The 17,686-nt window shown below is 41.5% G+C and overlaps 1 protein-coding gene across 3 annotated transcripts in view; it reads right to left on the reverse strand.

The window, feature by feature from the left end:
* Positions 1 to 17,686, reverse strand: part of traf7 (TNF receptor-associated factor 7) — a 41,774-nt gene that overhangs the window by 10,938 nt on the left and 13,150 nt on the right. For all 3 annotated transcript variants that reach the window (XM_017713763.2, XM_017713764.2, XM_017713765.2), the window contains exons 5-17: positions 16,162 to 16,278; positions 15,403 to 15,495; positions 15,211 to 15,244; positions 11,187 to 11,370; positions 9,518 to 9,652; positions 8,903 to 9,120; positions 8,515 to 8,588; positions 7,124 to 7,172; positions 6,356 to 6,483; positions 4,876 to 4,958; positions 2,613 to 2,652; positions 2,402 to 2,518; positions 1,135 to 1,257 (exon numbers count right to left, since the gene is read on the reverse strand). In XM_017713763.2, the coding sequence (XP_017569252.1) occupies positions 1,135 to 1,257; positions 2,402 to 2,518; positions 2,613 to 2,652; positions 4,876 to 4,958; positions 6,356 to 6,483; positions 7,124 to 7,172; positions 8,515 to 8,588; positions 8,903 to 9,120; positions 9,518 to 9,652; positions 11,187 to 11,370; positions 15,211 to 15,244; positions 15,403 to 15,495; positions 16,162 to 16,278 (1,395 nt within the window). The remainder of the gene's footprint in view (positions 1 to 1,134; positions 1,258 to 2,401; positions 2,519 to 2,612; positions 2,653 to 4,875; positions 4,959 to 6,355; positions 6,484 to 7,123; positions 7,173 to 8,514; positions 8,589 to 8,902; positions 9,121 to 9,517; positions 9,653 to 11,186; positions 11,371 to 15,210; positions 15,245 to 15,402; positions 15,496 to 16,161; positions 16,279 to 17,686) is intronic.

A 17,686-nucleotide genomic window follows, 5' to 3' on the forward strand; every position in this document is an offset into this window, starting at 1 on the left:
CTTCTTCATTCGGCTGCTCCCTTTAGGGGTTGCCACAGCGGATCATCTGCCTCCATCTTGCCCTATCCATTGCCTCCTCTACTTTCACACCAACCATCTCCATGTCCACCTTCACTACATCCATAAACCTTCTCTGAGGTCTACCTCTTCTCCTTCTACCCGGCAGCTCCATCTCCAACATTCTTTGACCAATATATCCACTATTCCTCCTCAACACATGTCCAAACCATCTCAACCTGGCCTCTCTGGCTTTATCTCCAAACTGCTCCACCTTCACTGTCCCTCTGATCTGCTCATTTCTAATCTTGTCCAGCCTTGTCACTCCCAACGAAAATCTCAGCATCGTCATTTCCGCCACCTCCAGCTCAGCCTCCTGTCTTTTAGACAGAGCCACAGTCTCCAAACCATAATTATTATAATAGTGAATATACACTAATTTTTTGGATAAAACTAAACTCTCAGACTATTTTCAAATGTAAAAATCCCAAACTAATGTAAACAGTGTAAACAGTTCTTACATTTGAGTTTTCAGTGATTTTTTTTTTTTTTAAATCTAAATCACAGAAAAAGAATCAAGAATCAAATCATCATACATCTAAAGAATCTGTATCAAATGAAATCATTGCAAAGACACAAAAACAGAGAAAATGTAAGACGTGGCTAATTCGTATTCTGGTCACGCAATATTCATAGCATTTAAAAAAATTTTCTTTAAATTGTATACCATAATAATTAGGAGGGTACGATTCTCCAAATTCAAGTTTAAGGTTTGCCCTAAACTTTGAGCCAGGAATTTGGGGGCAGGGTGCAATAGCGATAACAGTGAAAAGAAAAATGAATTTTGCTGTACTAATAATGTAATGTCAGCTGAACAGGCTGCGCCAGAAATGAGTTTGAGGGGCAATGGGCGCCACAAGGCCACAGACGTTTATTTTACAATTTCAGCCCCGGTCTCAGAATCGTTACACTCTAGTAATAATCTAATCAAATGGTGGAGTCATTTAAGATTTCATAATTTGATTCAGTTGTAAATCTTTAAATGATTCAAGTGAATCAGTGAGGTCCGAGATGTGAACCCCTGACTCCCCATTCATTCCGTGTAGCTGATTATTGGAATGTTGTAAGTGTTCTAACCTTGATGGTCTGGTAGGATCCACTGTACAGATGGTTCTGAGACGCAACCAGAGCTCGAACCCAGTGATTCAAACCAGTCAGCTCTTTCTTCAGCTTCAGCTCTGTTCCAACAATGTCCCACACCTACACACACACACACACATATATACACAGAAAGAGAAACGTTCCATAAAGTCATGGAGACGCCGTATTTGGAGAGAACATTTGGGAAAGTCCCACAGTGATGAGATCACTGGCTGTTTTTACTTAGTAACCCACCCTGACCACCATCGCCAAGGCAACAAGAGCACACTGCGTACTCTCAGGATCAGGAGGCAGAGTTCTGAGTAAATCCCATTCCATTCCACAATCCCCTGGGCTCTGTGGCCAATCTGCGCAGCTAATCAGGCTCAATGCCTGGCTGTGTTAAAGAGATACTTTTTGAAAACCTAATGCCTCCAGTTTCCCACCATCTACTTAAAATGTAGCAAATCAGCCGAAACACATTTGGTGTTGGCCTCTAATTTTAACACTTGAGCTATGAGGCTAATGTAGCTAACAAGTAATGAAAGCTTATGCTCACCAATTAGCACGGTGCATGTCTGCATGTTTCTACACTCATTGTCCATTTTATCAGCTCCACTTACTATATATGTGCACTCTGTAGTTCTACAATTACAGACTGTAGTCCATCTGTTTCTCTGCATACTTTGTTAGCCTCTTTTACCCTGTTCTTCTGTGGTCAGGACCCCCCTGGAACCTCTCAGAGCAGGTACTATTTGGGTGGTGGGTCATTCTCACACTGACGTGGTGGTGGTGAGTGGATCAGACAAGTGGATAAAACAACTGAAATTTACATTCACCCTTCACAACTGTCAAACATGTAAGTGCTGAAACTTAGACTTCAGGTCTGTAATTCAATTTACAATAATGGTCTCTTTCCAAGGACTGACTATGACTCCGGAAACCCTTAATTCTTCATTCAGTCCACATCTGACACACGTGTGTAATGGCGTGCAGAGAGTTAAAAGCTGCTGAAACTGCTGCATAGGGTTTGGAAAGTAGTGATGAAGATAACGGAGCATTTTAATATGAAACATAAGAGGAACATGTTACATGAAGAGCCTTTAAAGGAGAATTTAAGCAGAGATGAACAAATTTAGAGAGAATGACCTCAGAACACAGAGGGTGCAAGTAAAGGGAAACTTCAGGTCAAAATTGACTTAGGATGATTTATGCTACTGACCACAAGGTCCTCTGCAAGAGGACACTGCTGGGGGAAACTGACCTTAATGGCTTTGAGGGAGCCGCTGAAGAGCATGTTATGGGAGGAGACGAGTGTGCACACAGGGTTATCATGTGCACGGATCGTGTTCACTTTCTGCAGAGTCTGAATGTCCCAGACCTGAGAACAGATGCAGACACACAGACAGTTAAACAGGAGAGGACTCGTACACTCAAGAGTTGCTACTGGTAATAATTTAAGGAGCCTCACTCACAATGATGGTGCAGTCAGCAGAACCACTGTACAGCTTATTCCTGCAGGAGAGAGCGAGAGACACAGAGACAGACAGAGAGACAGAGAAAGTGAGAGAGAGAGCCAGTGAGTGAGATAGAGACACAGAGACAGAGAGTGAGAAAAACAGTAAGTGAAACAGAGACAGAGAGAGAGAGAGCCAGTGAGTGAGACAGAACACACAAAGAAAGTGAATGAGACAGACAGAGAGAGTGAGAGAGACAGTGAGTGAGATAGAGAGTGAGAGAGAAAGACAGTGAGTGAGACAGAGGCAAAGAGAGAGAGAGAGAGAGACAGTGAGTGAGGGAGGGAGTGAGTGAGGGAGACAGACAAAGAGAGACAGTGAGTGAGACAGAGACAAAGAGAGAGTGAGACAAACAGTGAAACAGAGTGAGAGAGACAGTGAGTGAGACAGAGAAACAGTAAGTTAGACAGAGAGAGGGAGAGAGAGAGAGAGAGAGAGAGAGAGAGAGAGAGAGAGGGAGAGAGTGAGAGAGAGAGAGAGAGAGAGAGGGAGAGGGAGAGAGAGAGAGAGAGAGAGAGAGAGAGAGAGAGAGAGAGTGAGAGAGAGAGTGAGAGAGAGGGAGAGAGTGAGAGAGAGAGAGAGAGAGAGAGAGAGTGAGAGAGTGAGAGAGTGAGACAGTGAGTGAGATACAGGGGGGAGCAGTGAGTCAGAATAACCATTACAGGTGATTCTGTCCACTCACTGGATATCAGACAGAATCCTTTACTTGAACAGACAGAAACCTGTAAACTCTAAACTGAGCCAAACTAACAAACTAAACGATTTATATCACTGATAATTTCTAATAAAAAATGATAAATGTTTGGGGTTTCTTGGCTCCAAGTTCAGGTTTCAGGTAGTTCCAGCATCAGCCTTCCTTATGGCTATTCCTCTAGACACTGATCTTCTTTGCAACTATTTCTATGGACACCAAGCTTATTTCTTAAGCTTATTTCTAAACTTCATGGACACCACATTCTTTATGTTTGTGTCTCTGGACATTAACCTTCTCGACCGTTCCTATTCAGAGCAACCTTCTCAACAGCTGCTTCCCCTGGACAGCATGCTTTCTTACAGCTACAGACATTAAGATTTCTGTTAAAAGTCGACAGTTATGCGATGAAAGCGCTGATGACGTCATGAGTAAACCCAGAGGAAAAGCAGCAACTCTGCAACAAACAACTTTAAAAATCCAACTTTCAATCCCAGCAAGACTGAGCTGCTGTTCATCCTTGTAGCTACAAGTCCTCATCATGATCTCACCATCTCATTCGACTCAACTCTCTGATTGTTACATCTGAAGATGTAAGATGACTCTGTGATTTTGGATGGTCAGTTATCGCTTTCGGCTCATATCGCGAACCTGGAGGACCCGATCTTTTCTCACTCTAGAGGCCACCCAGGTGCTCGTTCAGTCTCTGGTTGTCTCAAGGCTCGACGGGAGCTCGGCTCGTCTTTAATCTTCCTAAGTTCAGCGACATCACTCCACTGTTGCGCTCCCTTCACTGGCTTCCTGTAGCTGCATCAGATTTAAAACCCTGATGCCTTCAAAGCCAAAAATGGACCAGCCCCTCCCTCTGATGACAATGGCCAAAACTCAACCTGCACCTTGTACCCTTTGAGCTTCAGGTACAGCCTGGCTCGAACCGCCATCCTTCAACACATAAAGACGAGCATCAGGACTTTCTCTGTCCTGGAGTCTAGGTGGTGGAATGATCTCCTACTGGCTGTCTGAACAGCAGAGTCTCTCACGGTCTTCAAACACAGACTGAAGACTGTCTCTTTACACAGGACTTTTGTGAGCACTGAGTTACGTATTTATTGTAATGTATTGCAGTGCACGGTGTTTAACCCCTTTACTCTAGGCATCAACACAGGCTTTTGTTGCTAGCAATACCTGCGCAACAACAATGTGTTTTTGAAAGTCGCTCTGGATAAAAGCGTCTGCTAAATGCTGTAAATGTAAACCTTAAAAATCCATGATGAATCCAAACTCCACAAGTCAGCAGAGCATGATGTGCCCTTTCACACCACACCGCAAGCCTTCAGGGAACCAGAGATAGAGAACCGGAGTTCCTCATTTGCTGTGTTCTCTGAGGCACCCTTGTTGTTAGCGTCATTATCACATGATCAGTGACTCACTGACATTGAGGTTAAAGCACGAGCAGTTAAGTCTTCTTGTCTGTATAACTCCTCTGCTCAGATGGAGTTACTCTCCTCTTCTGCACCTCAAAACACTCACCCCTGAATACACAACGCCAGCACAATCCCATCATGCCCCTCCAGTGTCTTCTGGCACTTATACGTGGTGCAAGTGTCCCAAACCTAAAAGCACAGAAGAAAAATAGAGACAACAGGATCACATACACGTAAACGCATACGCAACAAGTTACAATGAGTTAACGCTGATGTGCACATATGTCAATGTAAGTACATCAGTAATATGTAAATATGCAGGTAGATTCAGTGGCCCTGAATATTCTGTAATAACTCTCTCAATCTGAACGAAACAACATGCAATGAGCCCCTCAGTATATGGAGCTTCGAGCAAGCCGAGATGCCCCTGCGTCGGCGCGATGAGGTTGGCGCTGGACAGCTGTCGCGACGTTTAACCTCCGTTTGCAACTTCTGGGTGCAGACCCCCGTACTCCTTCATGTGTCTGGCAGAAAATGTTGATCACTTCCAGCATTGCATGTGATGCAATCAATTACGCATAAATTAAGATATGTATTCTTTTTGGTTCAGATTGCTTCATCCTAAAAGCAGTTTCAGCAGAATATTCAGGGCCTCTTTCGAGTGAATCTCCCTGCATTAATGTAAGAGAAGTAGTTCATGGGACGATCAGCCATCACTAAGTGAGGTCAAATCAAACTATGCAACAGAGCCAATAGCTCAAGTAATTGATTAAAGACAATTCACTATATAACTGAGACAATATATCAGCCCACAAGCAAATCAGGAGACAATTACAGCACGTGCAAACAGATCCAAGGGGATTTTTTGGGCATAACACATAAATTAAGTGATACTTTTTTTAATCCCACAAACGGGGAAATTCCACCTCCGCATTTAACCCATCCGTGAAGTGAAACACCACATACACACTAGAGAACACACACACACAGTGGGCAGCCCTATCCACGGCGCCCGGGGAACAATTGGGGGTTAGGTGTCTTGCTCAAGGACACCTCAGTAATGGACTGTCGGTGCTGGGGATCGAACCAGCAACCTTCCGGTCACAGGGCCAGCTCCCTAACCTCCAGCCCACGACTGTCCCCAACAAAACATAATTACATTTCTGTTACATTGAAAAAATTGTGCCTTTTTTTTTTTCTTTTTGATTTCCCCCCAAATTTCACCCCAATTTAGTCATCTTCCAATTCCACCCGCTAGTTAGGACTCCCCCAATCACACAATACTATCAATGGTAGGAGGGTGAAGGCAGCTTTCTTCGAGTCCTGTGAAGTGCCACCGCATCTTTCTGAACTGCCGCTCACGCAACGTTATTGGAGAGCTGAACATGCTCGGAGGAAAGCGCCAATCGCCAGATCTGTTGCGTCAGCTAACAGACGCCTGCGCTGACTTGCATCACATTGAGTGATTTGGGGGGGGCATCTAACCCACCCAGAGAGAGTGAGGCCAAAAAAGGCCTGTAGCATCACCAAGGATCGAACTCGCGATCCTCTATTGACAGGGCCAAAATTAGAATGTTTTAACATACCTTGATGGTTTTGTCAGAGGATCCGCTGAAGAGCAGGTCACCAGTGGAGTAAACACACAGACACCACACTGGCCCCTGGTGGCCCACAAACGTGCCTTTACACTTAAAGATCTGCTGAGGGTCGTATGCTGCAAGACACATGGACATAAGGTCAGCACGTGGCTAAAATACAGCAATCAAAACCTGTACAGGCCGGAAAAAGTCCTTACAAGAGAGTTACTGAGCAGTTTGATATACTGTTCCACTGTTGGTGTACTGCTCCATCTTATGTGTGGAGAGCAACTAAATGGAAAATCCAAACTGCTGTGTTTGTTGTTTTTATTGTCTTGTATGGCATCATGTTTACATTGTGTTTTTGTCTTGTATGACGGAGATCACAATAGACTGAAGCAGCGTTTTGCTTTTACACACCAAAAATCTGGAATACTTCAACAGTTATTATTCATCAGGCATCACCTGTAAATGACTTTAAAAGATCTGAAAATGTTTTTATTTAGCTTAGCATACTGTTAGTCCCTGCTTTTATTTGAAATCTTGTTTTTCCTTAATTTGTCTTATATTTCCTTCTCATTATGTTGGTTTTACTCTATTCTCTATATTTTATTGCTCATTTGTCTGTATTCCTACTTATATGTATGTAAGACACTATATAAATAAAGCCATTAGTATTATAAGGCTTTCTTAGTGCTCTGGGATCTGAATGTTTGTAGCAGCGGCTGTGCAGTGTTGTGTGCATTTTAATCAAATAATTAGTCAACAGGTACTCACAGCCCAGGATGCCCATGTTGAGCCTGGCATTAATATGAGACAGCTCATCCTGAAAGGAGACAGAGGAGAATTAAAGTTTGGACAAAAAATGTCAACATAAGTTAAAACAAATAAAAGCTAGCTCTACTGCAAACTAGTACTAATGTATGAGCACTGCAGCTAAATCTTTTAAACCAAAGCTTTTTGATATATTTCACCAAACTGAATCAAATTGCTATGGGCTTAAAGGTGCAGTAAACAAATGTTAATCCAATACACTTTTTGAGTCACTTACTACTTACTCACTTACTACCTTTTACCCCCTCCCATTCTGAACTGGTTTAACCTTGCACTCAATAACTGCACCTTACCTACACTGTACTGCTGCTGTTAGAACAATAGTATTTACATCTATTACCTGCACAGAACAATATTGTTTACATCTGTTACTTGATGCACTTTATGAACAGCTGCTCTACATGTGTGCACATACACATGTGTTTTTTAAATTAATTTTATTTAAACTTTCAACTTTCATGTACATTTTTACTTTTTACTACTGTTTTTAGAGTTATTCTTATATATTCTTTTTCTATTCTATTAAGATTATATTTGGTGAATGGAGGAACAGCAAAGTAAAAATTTCATTGTACAGTGTAACTGCCTGTTCTGCTGTGCATATGACAATAAAACTATTGAATCTTGAATGTGCTGAACTCCACGCATGGTCAAGAAGGAGAAATGGTAGAAAAGCAGAAAAAGAGAACATCTGAAGAACAAAGCAAAAGAATCTGGCATAATACGTTGACAAAAAAGAAGCTTTTTAAATAAAAGCTGGCAAAAAAGCTGCCAAGAAAAGAAGCTGATGAAAAAAGAAGCCGAGGCTGTGCTCACATTAGTCACAGTACCTGCTATGCTGTTGTTCGCTCTAACATTGTATCATCCATACATCATTTGCGAAGGGTTTTATTGCCACAAAAATCTAATAAAAAAAGGCTTGGCAGCCCAGTGATCTGTTTTATTGTTGAGTTCAAAGATCAACAGCCCTTCACCAGAATCCCATACTGCACCTTTAAGGGCTGCACTGACGCTTAACAGTGTTAAATATTTCAACCTTACAAAATCGTAAGATAAAAAGCCACATTGTAGCATATTAAGGACCACCTCGCTCACTTTTTTCTTTGTAGACAGTGAATCTGACTGCATACTGAAGAAATGAAGCACACTCAACTAGTGAATTAATGACTAAATGAATTAAGGACATTTGATTAATTGAACTGGAAGGTTTAATATAATAGAATCTGTATTCTATATACTGACTAAGAGCGTCTTAGGAGTTTCTGCATACTTGCAAATACTAACAGTCGAGCTCTTTAACTGATGTAATCAGGAGGGATTACATTTGTGCTTACATTAAGCATAGAAGCGTCTCTACGGAACTCCATCAGATCTTCACTCAGCTTACTCTGGTTCTCATCCAGCACATCTGGAAAACAGCACAGCAACCGTTGCTCAGATGAAGCTAGAAAAACACACTGAACAATAGAGATGATAGCGATACCACTGAGCAACATACATATGCACACACATTTTACATACACTGATATGGCGTAACATTATGAGCATCTCCTTGTTTCTATGCTATAATACTAAAAGCTAAAATACACTAAAGAAAAGAGAAAAACTGAAAAAGCAGAACAAGACCCATTTAAAAGGTTTCCGCTGTCGCCTGCTGAAAAAATTACATTTCACAAAATTTCACTTTGTAGGGCACGACTACACATGCGCTAATGGCCTCACCAAACTTGAGCTCCAGGTTCTTCTCCAGCTGGTCCAGCTTTTCAGACAGCTTGCCGAGCATCGAGCGGAGGAAGGAGATGTCCTGGTCTTTCTGAGCCAAAGTCACCTGCATCTCGTGGAAGCGATCGTCTGTCTGCTGCAGGAACTCCTTCAAACCCTCGAACTTGCAGACCTCCAGGTGAGTTTCATACGTGTCCTGGTTACCAATGAAGGTGCATCTGAAAAAACAGAAATATTTTATATATATATATATATATATATATATATATATATATATATATATATATATATATATATATATATATATAAATATAAAAACACACACACATACCTCAGTGCTTTTTTTTACTTAACTTTTCACCACAAACATCTGATTCATTTGCACTCTCAGTAGCTGCATTTGTAAATTCTCATACTGTATATGTACATTAATTATTTCTCTTTTCCAAGTTAAAGCAGTTAAAGTGCAGACCTGAGTCATGCAGAACAGAAACCAAATATAAAAGCACTAATTTATAGCATAATTATTTAATTAACTCTACAAATTACAGTGTAATCATCATTATATTGAAATAGCACAGTCAAACAGCAGTGCTAACTGCAGATGCTGCATACCCATATTTGGAATGAGGGCATTTGATGTGTTCGCACTCCTTCAGATGAGCCTCCAGGTTCATGGTGAGCAGTGGAGGGCAGCTGGGGTTGTTTGGGCAGCGAACTGGCCTGTAGTCACAGCTCCCCTCGTGATCTCTGAACAAACAAACAAACAAACAAACAAAAGAAGCCCAGCAGCACAGTTAGTCTCTCAGGCCAAGCCACCAGTGCACTGATGGGCGAGGAAATTCTCTCAAAAGGCATGTTTCCACCACAAAAACCTTTCCAGGAACTCAGGAACTTTGAGGTTTCCATAGAAGAACCAGCCAAAATTCATATCGTTCAATACATATTGCGATAAATGTCAAATCATTATTTCTTTCAAGTTTGAAGGCTGATTTTTGCCCCTGGGTGGTTAATTGTCATTTAAAACTATCCTTTATGGTCAGAATAGTCATAATTTAAAAAGAAAAGATTATTTTTAGCTGTCTGGTGACGAGTCTTAGGCTATCCCGTTACAAATCCTTAATAAATGGCCAATGACGGCACTAAACTGTTCTCAACCATGTTTCTCAACCATGTCAACTTGGTACGCACAGCAAACATTTGCTGGCTCGGTAGGTCAGTGATGGATCACACCGCCTTACTGCTATCAGTCCTACCGCATTCATGACAGATATATCACAGTATTCAAACACCAGCTAGCTAACAACTGGATTTCTCTATCTTATCGTAGTATTTTGAGGGGTGAACCGCAATATATCACGCTCTCTGCGCAAAAGCATTAACTGCAGTGTGAATCTTTCACACCGGACAGAGTCCTCCTTTTAGCTACGTTTAAGCTCTCCAATGCCTCACAGCTACCTCAGGTTACTTTTGTTTAAATCAGGGCTGTAACTGCATGAACCCACTTCTTTCTTTCACTTTTGTTGCTTTGGAATGCACTAATACTAAAATATGACTTTCTCATGGCGCTGTAGTTGTGAAGATTGTGATTTAATGCTGCTAAAGCTTGTTAGGATGTACAGAAAGAGGTGAGTTCACTGTAGGACAGTACAGCTACGCCACTGATCTCGTCACTCACACTCCGTCACAGGAGAAGAGATCACCAGTCGCTCCACTCAAACTGAATGTATAACTCCACGTTTCAGACGTTGCTAAAGTATATTTGTGTGGCTAGAACATGGAAGTGTGAGAATGGTCTATTATTTATCTTTCTTATCGCTCTATCGAGGAAAATTTATATCGCAATACTTATCGTTATCATTTTATCGCTCCCCACTACCTATCATCGCTCTACTTAACCATATTACTGATATGTTTCACCTGTCTTTTGTCTCTGCCCCTTTTTTCTGCCATCTGGTAATGTTTGTCTTTTTGTGTTTTTGGACTGTTTGGGATCTGACTGTTCACTGTACTGTGTTTCAACAAGTAAAGCCATCTGCAAGCATCTGATCAGTTCTGGAGCGTTACTGGTAAGAATCTACAATCTACACACACTCAAGAGCACAAAGGTGAGAACAGTTCTGTGCTTTAAGAATACGTCATGAATCTGACGTAGACTTTTTCTTAGGATCTTTCTCAAGAACACACTTAAGAACAAACTTAGGGAGATACTGGTGAATGAAGCCCAGTGTGCTTAATGAAATCCCTCTGCAGCCAGATATGAGTAAACAGAGTGTGTTCTCACTTCCTGGTGCTGAGTTTGATGGTGAAGGGGCAGCCCAGCGGGTCGACCTCATAGGCTCCGGGTTTACCCGAGGCTGCCGCCCTGCAGCCGTATTTACAGTGGATGAACAGCTCCCCGATCTGCTCTGCCACAGCAATGTTATTCACCACCACAGTCAGCTTCGAGGTGTCCACTGGGCATTTCTCTGCAGAGAGAGAGACACTGAGAGACTGTCCTAAGGGAAATCAGACCTGCAAGAACAGAAACTCTGAAAAGTTCAATAATCACAACTTCCCTTCTGGTGAACCAAAAATTGGAATAGATAAAGATTTTTCTAGACTAGTGAGGCAAGTTCAGACATCACAGAGTTTAACACTGGAGCAACCCTACAGATTGTGGTCATCAAATCAAAAACACCTAACGTCAGTTTCCCTTCACACTGTGAAAACATCTCATGATGAATGGACCAATAGATAACAGACTCTGTCCAAAACCCTCCAGTCCTTCTAATAAGTGAATTCAGCTATGTGCAGGTCAGCCATTGCTGATACATCCTGCATAGAAAAGTACTGACTGAAGCAGCTGCACATGAGCCTAATACACACTTCATTAATCCACCTCCTTGTTTCTACACTCATCAGCTGCACTGATCACATAGTTTCACTCTGTAGTTCTACAGGCACTGTAGTCCGTCTGTTTCTCTGGATACTTAGTTAGCCCACTTTTACCCTGTTCTTTAGTGGTCAGGAACCCCATGGACCCTCATAGATCAGGTATTATTTGGGTGGTGGGTCATTCTCAGCACTGCAGTAACACTGACGTGGTGGTGGTGTGTTTGTGTGTGTTGTGCTGGTCTGAGCGGATCAGACACAGCAGTGCTGCTGGAGTTTTTAAACACCTCATTGTCGCTGCCAGACTGAGAATAGTCCACCAACCAAAAATATTCAGCCTACAGCATCCTGTGAGCATTGATGAAGGACTAGAGGATTACCAACAGAAACTGTGCAGGGGATGAGCTAACATCTCTGACTCTAAATCTACAGGGTGGACTGACGAGGTAGGAGTGTCTAATAGAATAGACAGCGAGTGGACAGTGTGTAAAAACACCCGCAGCACTGCTGTGTCTGATCCACTCGATCAGTGCAACGCACACTAATACACCACCACCACATCAGTGTCCTTTGGGGGTCCTGACCACTGAAGAACAGGGTAACAAAGTATGCAGAGAAACAGATGGACTAGTCTGTAACTGTAGAACTACAGAGTGAAACTATATGGTCAGTGAGTGTGGAAATGCTCACGGTCGGTCAGTGTACAATATATCTATATCTACATATCTATATACCTATATATCTATATATATATATATATATATATATATATGCGCGCACACACACACAAATTTATCTAACTCAAGTGCTAGATGCCAGCAATCTATTAGATAATAATAAAATATTATTATTATTATTATTACAACCCCAATTCCAATGAAGTTGGGACATTATGTAAAACATAAATAAAAACAGAATACGATGATTTGCAAATCCTTTTCAACCTATATTCAATTGAATACACTACAAAGACAAGATATTTAATGTTCAAACAGATAAACTTTATTGTTTTTTGCAAATATTCACTCATTTTGAATTTGATGCCTGCAACACAATCCAAAGAAGTCAGGACAGGGGCAACAAAAGACTGGGAAAGTTGAGGAATGCTCAAAAAACACCTGTTTGGAATATTCCACAGGTGAACAGGTTAATTGGAAAAAGGTGCACATCCCTGAAAAGCTCAGTCGTTCACAAGCAAGGATGGGGCAAGGTTCACCACTTTGTGCACAACTGCGTGAGCAACAACAGTTTAAGAACGTTTCTCAACATGCAATTGCAAGGAATTTAGGGATTTCATCATCTACAGTCCATAATATCATCAAACGATTCAGAGAATCTGGAGAAATCTCTGCAAGTAAGCGACAAGGCAGGAAACCAACATCGAATGCCCGTGATCTTCGATCCCTCAGGCGGCACTGCATTAAAAACCGACATCATTCTGTAATGGATATTACCACATGGGCTCAGGAACACTTCAGAAAACCACTGTCAGTGAACACAATTCGTCGCTCCATCTACAAGTGCAAGTTAAAACTCTGCCATGCAAAGCGAAAGCCAGATATCAACAACACCCAGAAACGCCGCCAGCTTCTCTGGGCCCAAGCTCATCTGAGATGGACTGACGCAAAGTGGAAAAGTGTCCTGTGGTCTGACGAGTCCACATTTAAATTTTTTTTTTTTGGAAATGATGGACTGTGTCCTCCGGGCCAAAGAGGAAAAGGACTGTGCGGATTGTTATCAGCACAAAGTTCAAAAGCCAGCATCTCTGATGGTATGGGGGTATGTTAGTGCCCATGGCATGGGTAACTTGCACATCTATAAAGGCACCATTAATGCTGAAAGGTACATACAGGTTTTGGAGCAACATATGCTGCAATCCAAGCAACGTCTTTTTCAGGGACATCCTGCTTATTTCAGCAAGACAATGCCAAGCCACATTCTGCACGTGTTACAACAGCGTGGCTTCATAGTAAAAGAGTGCGGGTACTAGACTGGCCTGCCTGCAGTCCAGACCTGTCTCCCATTGAAAATGTGTGGCGCATTATGAGGCACAAAAAACGACAACGGAGACCCCGGACTGTTGAGCAACCGAAGTTGTACATCAAGCAAGAACTGGAAAGAATTCCACCTACAAAGCTTCAACAATTAGTGTCCTCAGTTCCCCAAATGCTTATTGAGTGTTGTTAAAAGGAAAGGTGATGTAACACAGTGGTAAACATGCCCCTGTCCCAACTTCTTTGGAACATGTTGCAGGCATCAAATTCAAAATGAGTGAATATTTGCAAAAAACAATAAAGTTTATCCATTTGAACATTAAATATGTTGTCTTTGTAGTGTATTCAATTGAATATAGGTTGAAAAGGATTTGCAAATCATCCCATTCTGTTTTTATTTATGTTTTACACAACATCCCAACTTGGGAATTGGGTTTGTATTATTATCATTATTATTATTATCATTATTATTATTACTACTGACAACTTCCTTTTAGGGCTGTCAGACAATTAGGCCCAATCACATTTCACTCCTCACCCCTACCCCTCTGTTTTGTGCATTCTAGGTGTAGAGTGCCCTGATTCTTGTTGAGATAGAGGGGGAGGGTGAAGTGGTAGGGCTACATGACCCTCCAAACAGAGGTTTTACAGAGACTCCAAACAGAGTGATATGAGGTGGAAAAAAAAAAAAAAAAAACTGCGATATGGAGCACAAGAGACCAAAGAAACTCACAAATGTGAGAATTTTCTCTGTTAAAAATTACAATAACCACTTTATTATCTTAGTTTGTCATTTGAGTGTATTATGGTCCTTTTCTTTATAACAAGCATAAAAAATCCCTAGTAGTGCTGACGTCTCAGTAGCTAAATTTCTCGTTCCACCTTAACTCTTGCAGAGCTTCATGTATCAGAACTGCTGATCCATTTAAGGTGGAACAGGAAAATTTGAAAAAGAATATGACTTCAGCTTCATATCAATGACGAATTAGGGTTAGGGTTATCTAAGATCATATGATGTCCTAAATGTAACTAATGCCCAGCAGTGAGGAGCTGAACTTTACCCTCCTCTGTTGTCACTGCAGACTGGCAGGGTCACCTACAGAGCAGTGCTAGTAGCTGTTAATGAAGTAATGCTCATTTTATTTGAGTGTCCCATTATAAAGAGAAGATTTCAACCACTACCCTGTAACTCAGTTCCAATGGACAAGGTGACACTCAATAACAGGGTGTAAGGGGAAAATAAGAAATGGGTTTGGACCTTAAAAGTACTACAGATTCTATCAGAGCAAAATACAGCGCAGCACAGCTGGGCTTCAGCCTGCACAACTACGGATGGGTCGAAGGGTCAAACTAGGAAAATATGTTAACTGTGTGAATTAAGAATTTCCAACACCTACATAAAAGCAGCTGAGCGTGCAGAAGGATAGCAGTTACTCCTACCTGAGGTTAAGGCGCACCGCCTGCAGAAAGTGTGCTACAGGAAGATAGAGAGAGGCGTCAATAAAATTTCAGCTTTTTCTCAACTTAAATATCAATATAATTGCAATGTGACCCATTTGACTGATGTGAAGTCAATATGTGAAGTGCAGCCAGCAGACAGGCTAATGCTTTGGTGGGGTGTGGATGACTCACCCCACAGGTGGTGATGACGGGGTCCTTAAACACACTGCAGCACAGCTGGCAGCACAGCTTTACTGAGGGCTGCTCTGCAAACACCTGTGGCTCCTGAGAGTGCGAGAGAGAGAGAGAGAATGAGAATCACTGTCAGTTTCCTGTAAGGCTCAGCAGGCCTGTCAGAAACACACTGCCCACAAGCTCAACTGCTCCTAGATACACAAACGCGATTTCAACTAGAGCTGGGCAATATTAGAATAATTTATCAATATAGGGCACTTTTTAAATGAAACAATAGAAGCCATATCACCTCCTACACTTCCTGTAGTGTATTACAGTCTGTCAGAGTGACTGTGTGGATCATATGAACATTATAGAGGCTTTTTAAATGAAACAGAAGCCATATCGCCCCCTACACTTCCTGTAGTGTATTACAGTCTGTCAGAATGACTGTGTCAATCATATGAATATTATAGAGGCTTTTTAAATGAAACAGTAGAAGCCATATCGCCCCCTACACTTCCTGTAGTGTATTACAGTCTGTCAGAATGACTGTGTCAATCATATGAATATTATAGAGGCTTTTTAAATGAAACAGTAGAAGCCATATCGCCCCCTACACTTCCTGTAGTGTATTACAGTCTGTCAGAATGACTGTGTCAATCATATGATTATTATAGAGTTCTTTGTAAGTAAATAAAGTGTAAACCTTTCCCATAATTGATCTTGCTGATGACAACTGCAGTGTTTAGAGGTGAAGGTTATGCTGGTACTAACCGTGTCTTCTTCCTCTTCGTGCAGGGAGAACGTGGAGCGCAGAGACATGTTAGACTCCGAGTGAAGAGAGCGTATGGAAATGGCGGAGTCTGACCGGCGTGGAGTTCCAATGGGGGGCTACACACAAACACACCGTCAGGAACTCTAGGACATGGCTGTTACGGCACAATTAGACCAGTTTGCTGTTTTTGTGTTGATTAATCTAATTCCACTTGTCTATTTCGCTGGTGCAGCACTTAAAATGATTTAAAACTGAAGTCATCAGTTTGCATTATTATAAATTATAATTCCCTTTTCAGCCAGGAAACATTCAGGTCTGGATGCTGCAGCTGGCTGGACAAAACAGGACAGCTTGCTGTTCTCTCAGGTAGAGCCAGAGCTCAGCAGTAATCAGAGAAAGCCAAAAACAGCAAAGCAATTCATCAGCAGAGCTAACGATGCCTACCGCACCGTACCATATGGATAAGCAGGACTCAAAACACCTCTCTCAACTGTTTTGCAGTATGGTACGGCAACATTCGCTGAAGGCCGAGCTGGGCAATATACTGACTATACTAATGCCTAGCCACGATAATCAGCATCAAAATCCTCCCTATAATGTTTGTAATTTGTTGTATAATTCACACTGTTTTGAAAAAGCAACTAAATAAAAAGCATGTTTAATTTCTGTTTGATTAATGTTCATAACATTGTATGAAGTTCTCTTTTTGTGTAATTTTAATAGAAGCAAAACAGGAAACAGTTTGGTCCACAGAATGAACTGGTTAAGATGTAAACAGTTATTCAGAGTAGTCTGGTGTGAAACACTCCGTTCTAGAGAAACTTACTGAGCCAGAACTGTTCACAGTGGTGCTCATAAGAACCAGACCTCTAAAATACATTCACAGAAATTTACTACATGAAATGATTATGAATTCAGTGCCTGATGACTGACACTGTTTTATGATAGTTTTGAGAACTTAAACTCCATTCATTCAGAGATACATGCAGGACGCTGTGAGGCAAAATAGTCCACAAAGAAAACGTATTTTCCACTATTTTCCATCAACATTCCATATAAACTCAGAAGACTCATGTAACTAGCTTCGCTGGTGGTTTTGGATACTAAGTAAAAAGTCTATATGTGTGTTGTAGTCATGGCGACCCCTGGTTCCCATCACCACCACTGTAAAGACATCTGAACCATTTCACACCAAATCACACTGAATTGCTCTGATTACACCTCACACACTGAATTACGCAGGTATGTTTGACTTCTGGTGGAATTTCCCTTTAAATATCAGCTGATGCTGTTACATTATAAAAATAATTTATTATCAATGTAGCTCAGCACTGACCATTTGTCTCAAGTTGAGCTTAAGGCTTTTCAATGATAAATCACCACTGATGGTACACATTAGTCCTAGACTAAGCTTAATCCATGTTCAGGAAACCAGATCTAAATGTCCAAAAGTATCCAAGATCAATGGTTGAAATCATTAATAGGAAGTGATCACTCCAACTCATCCCAGAGGAGTTCAGCAAA

The sequence above is a fragment of the Pygocentrus nattereri genome, chromosome 14 (genome assembly GCF_015220715.1).
Source record: "Pygocentrus nattereri isolate fPygNat1 chromosome 14, fPygNat1.pri, whole genome shotgun sequence".
NCBI lineage: Eukaryota > Metazoa > Chordata > Actinopteri > Characiformes > Serrasalmidae > Pygocentrus > Pygocentrus nattereri.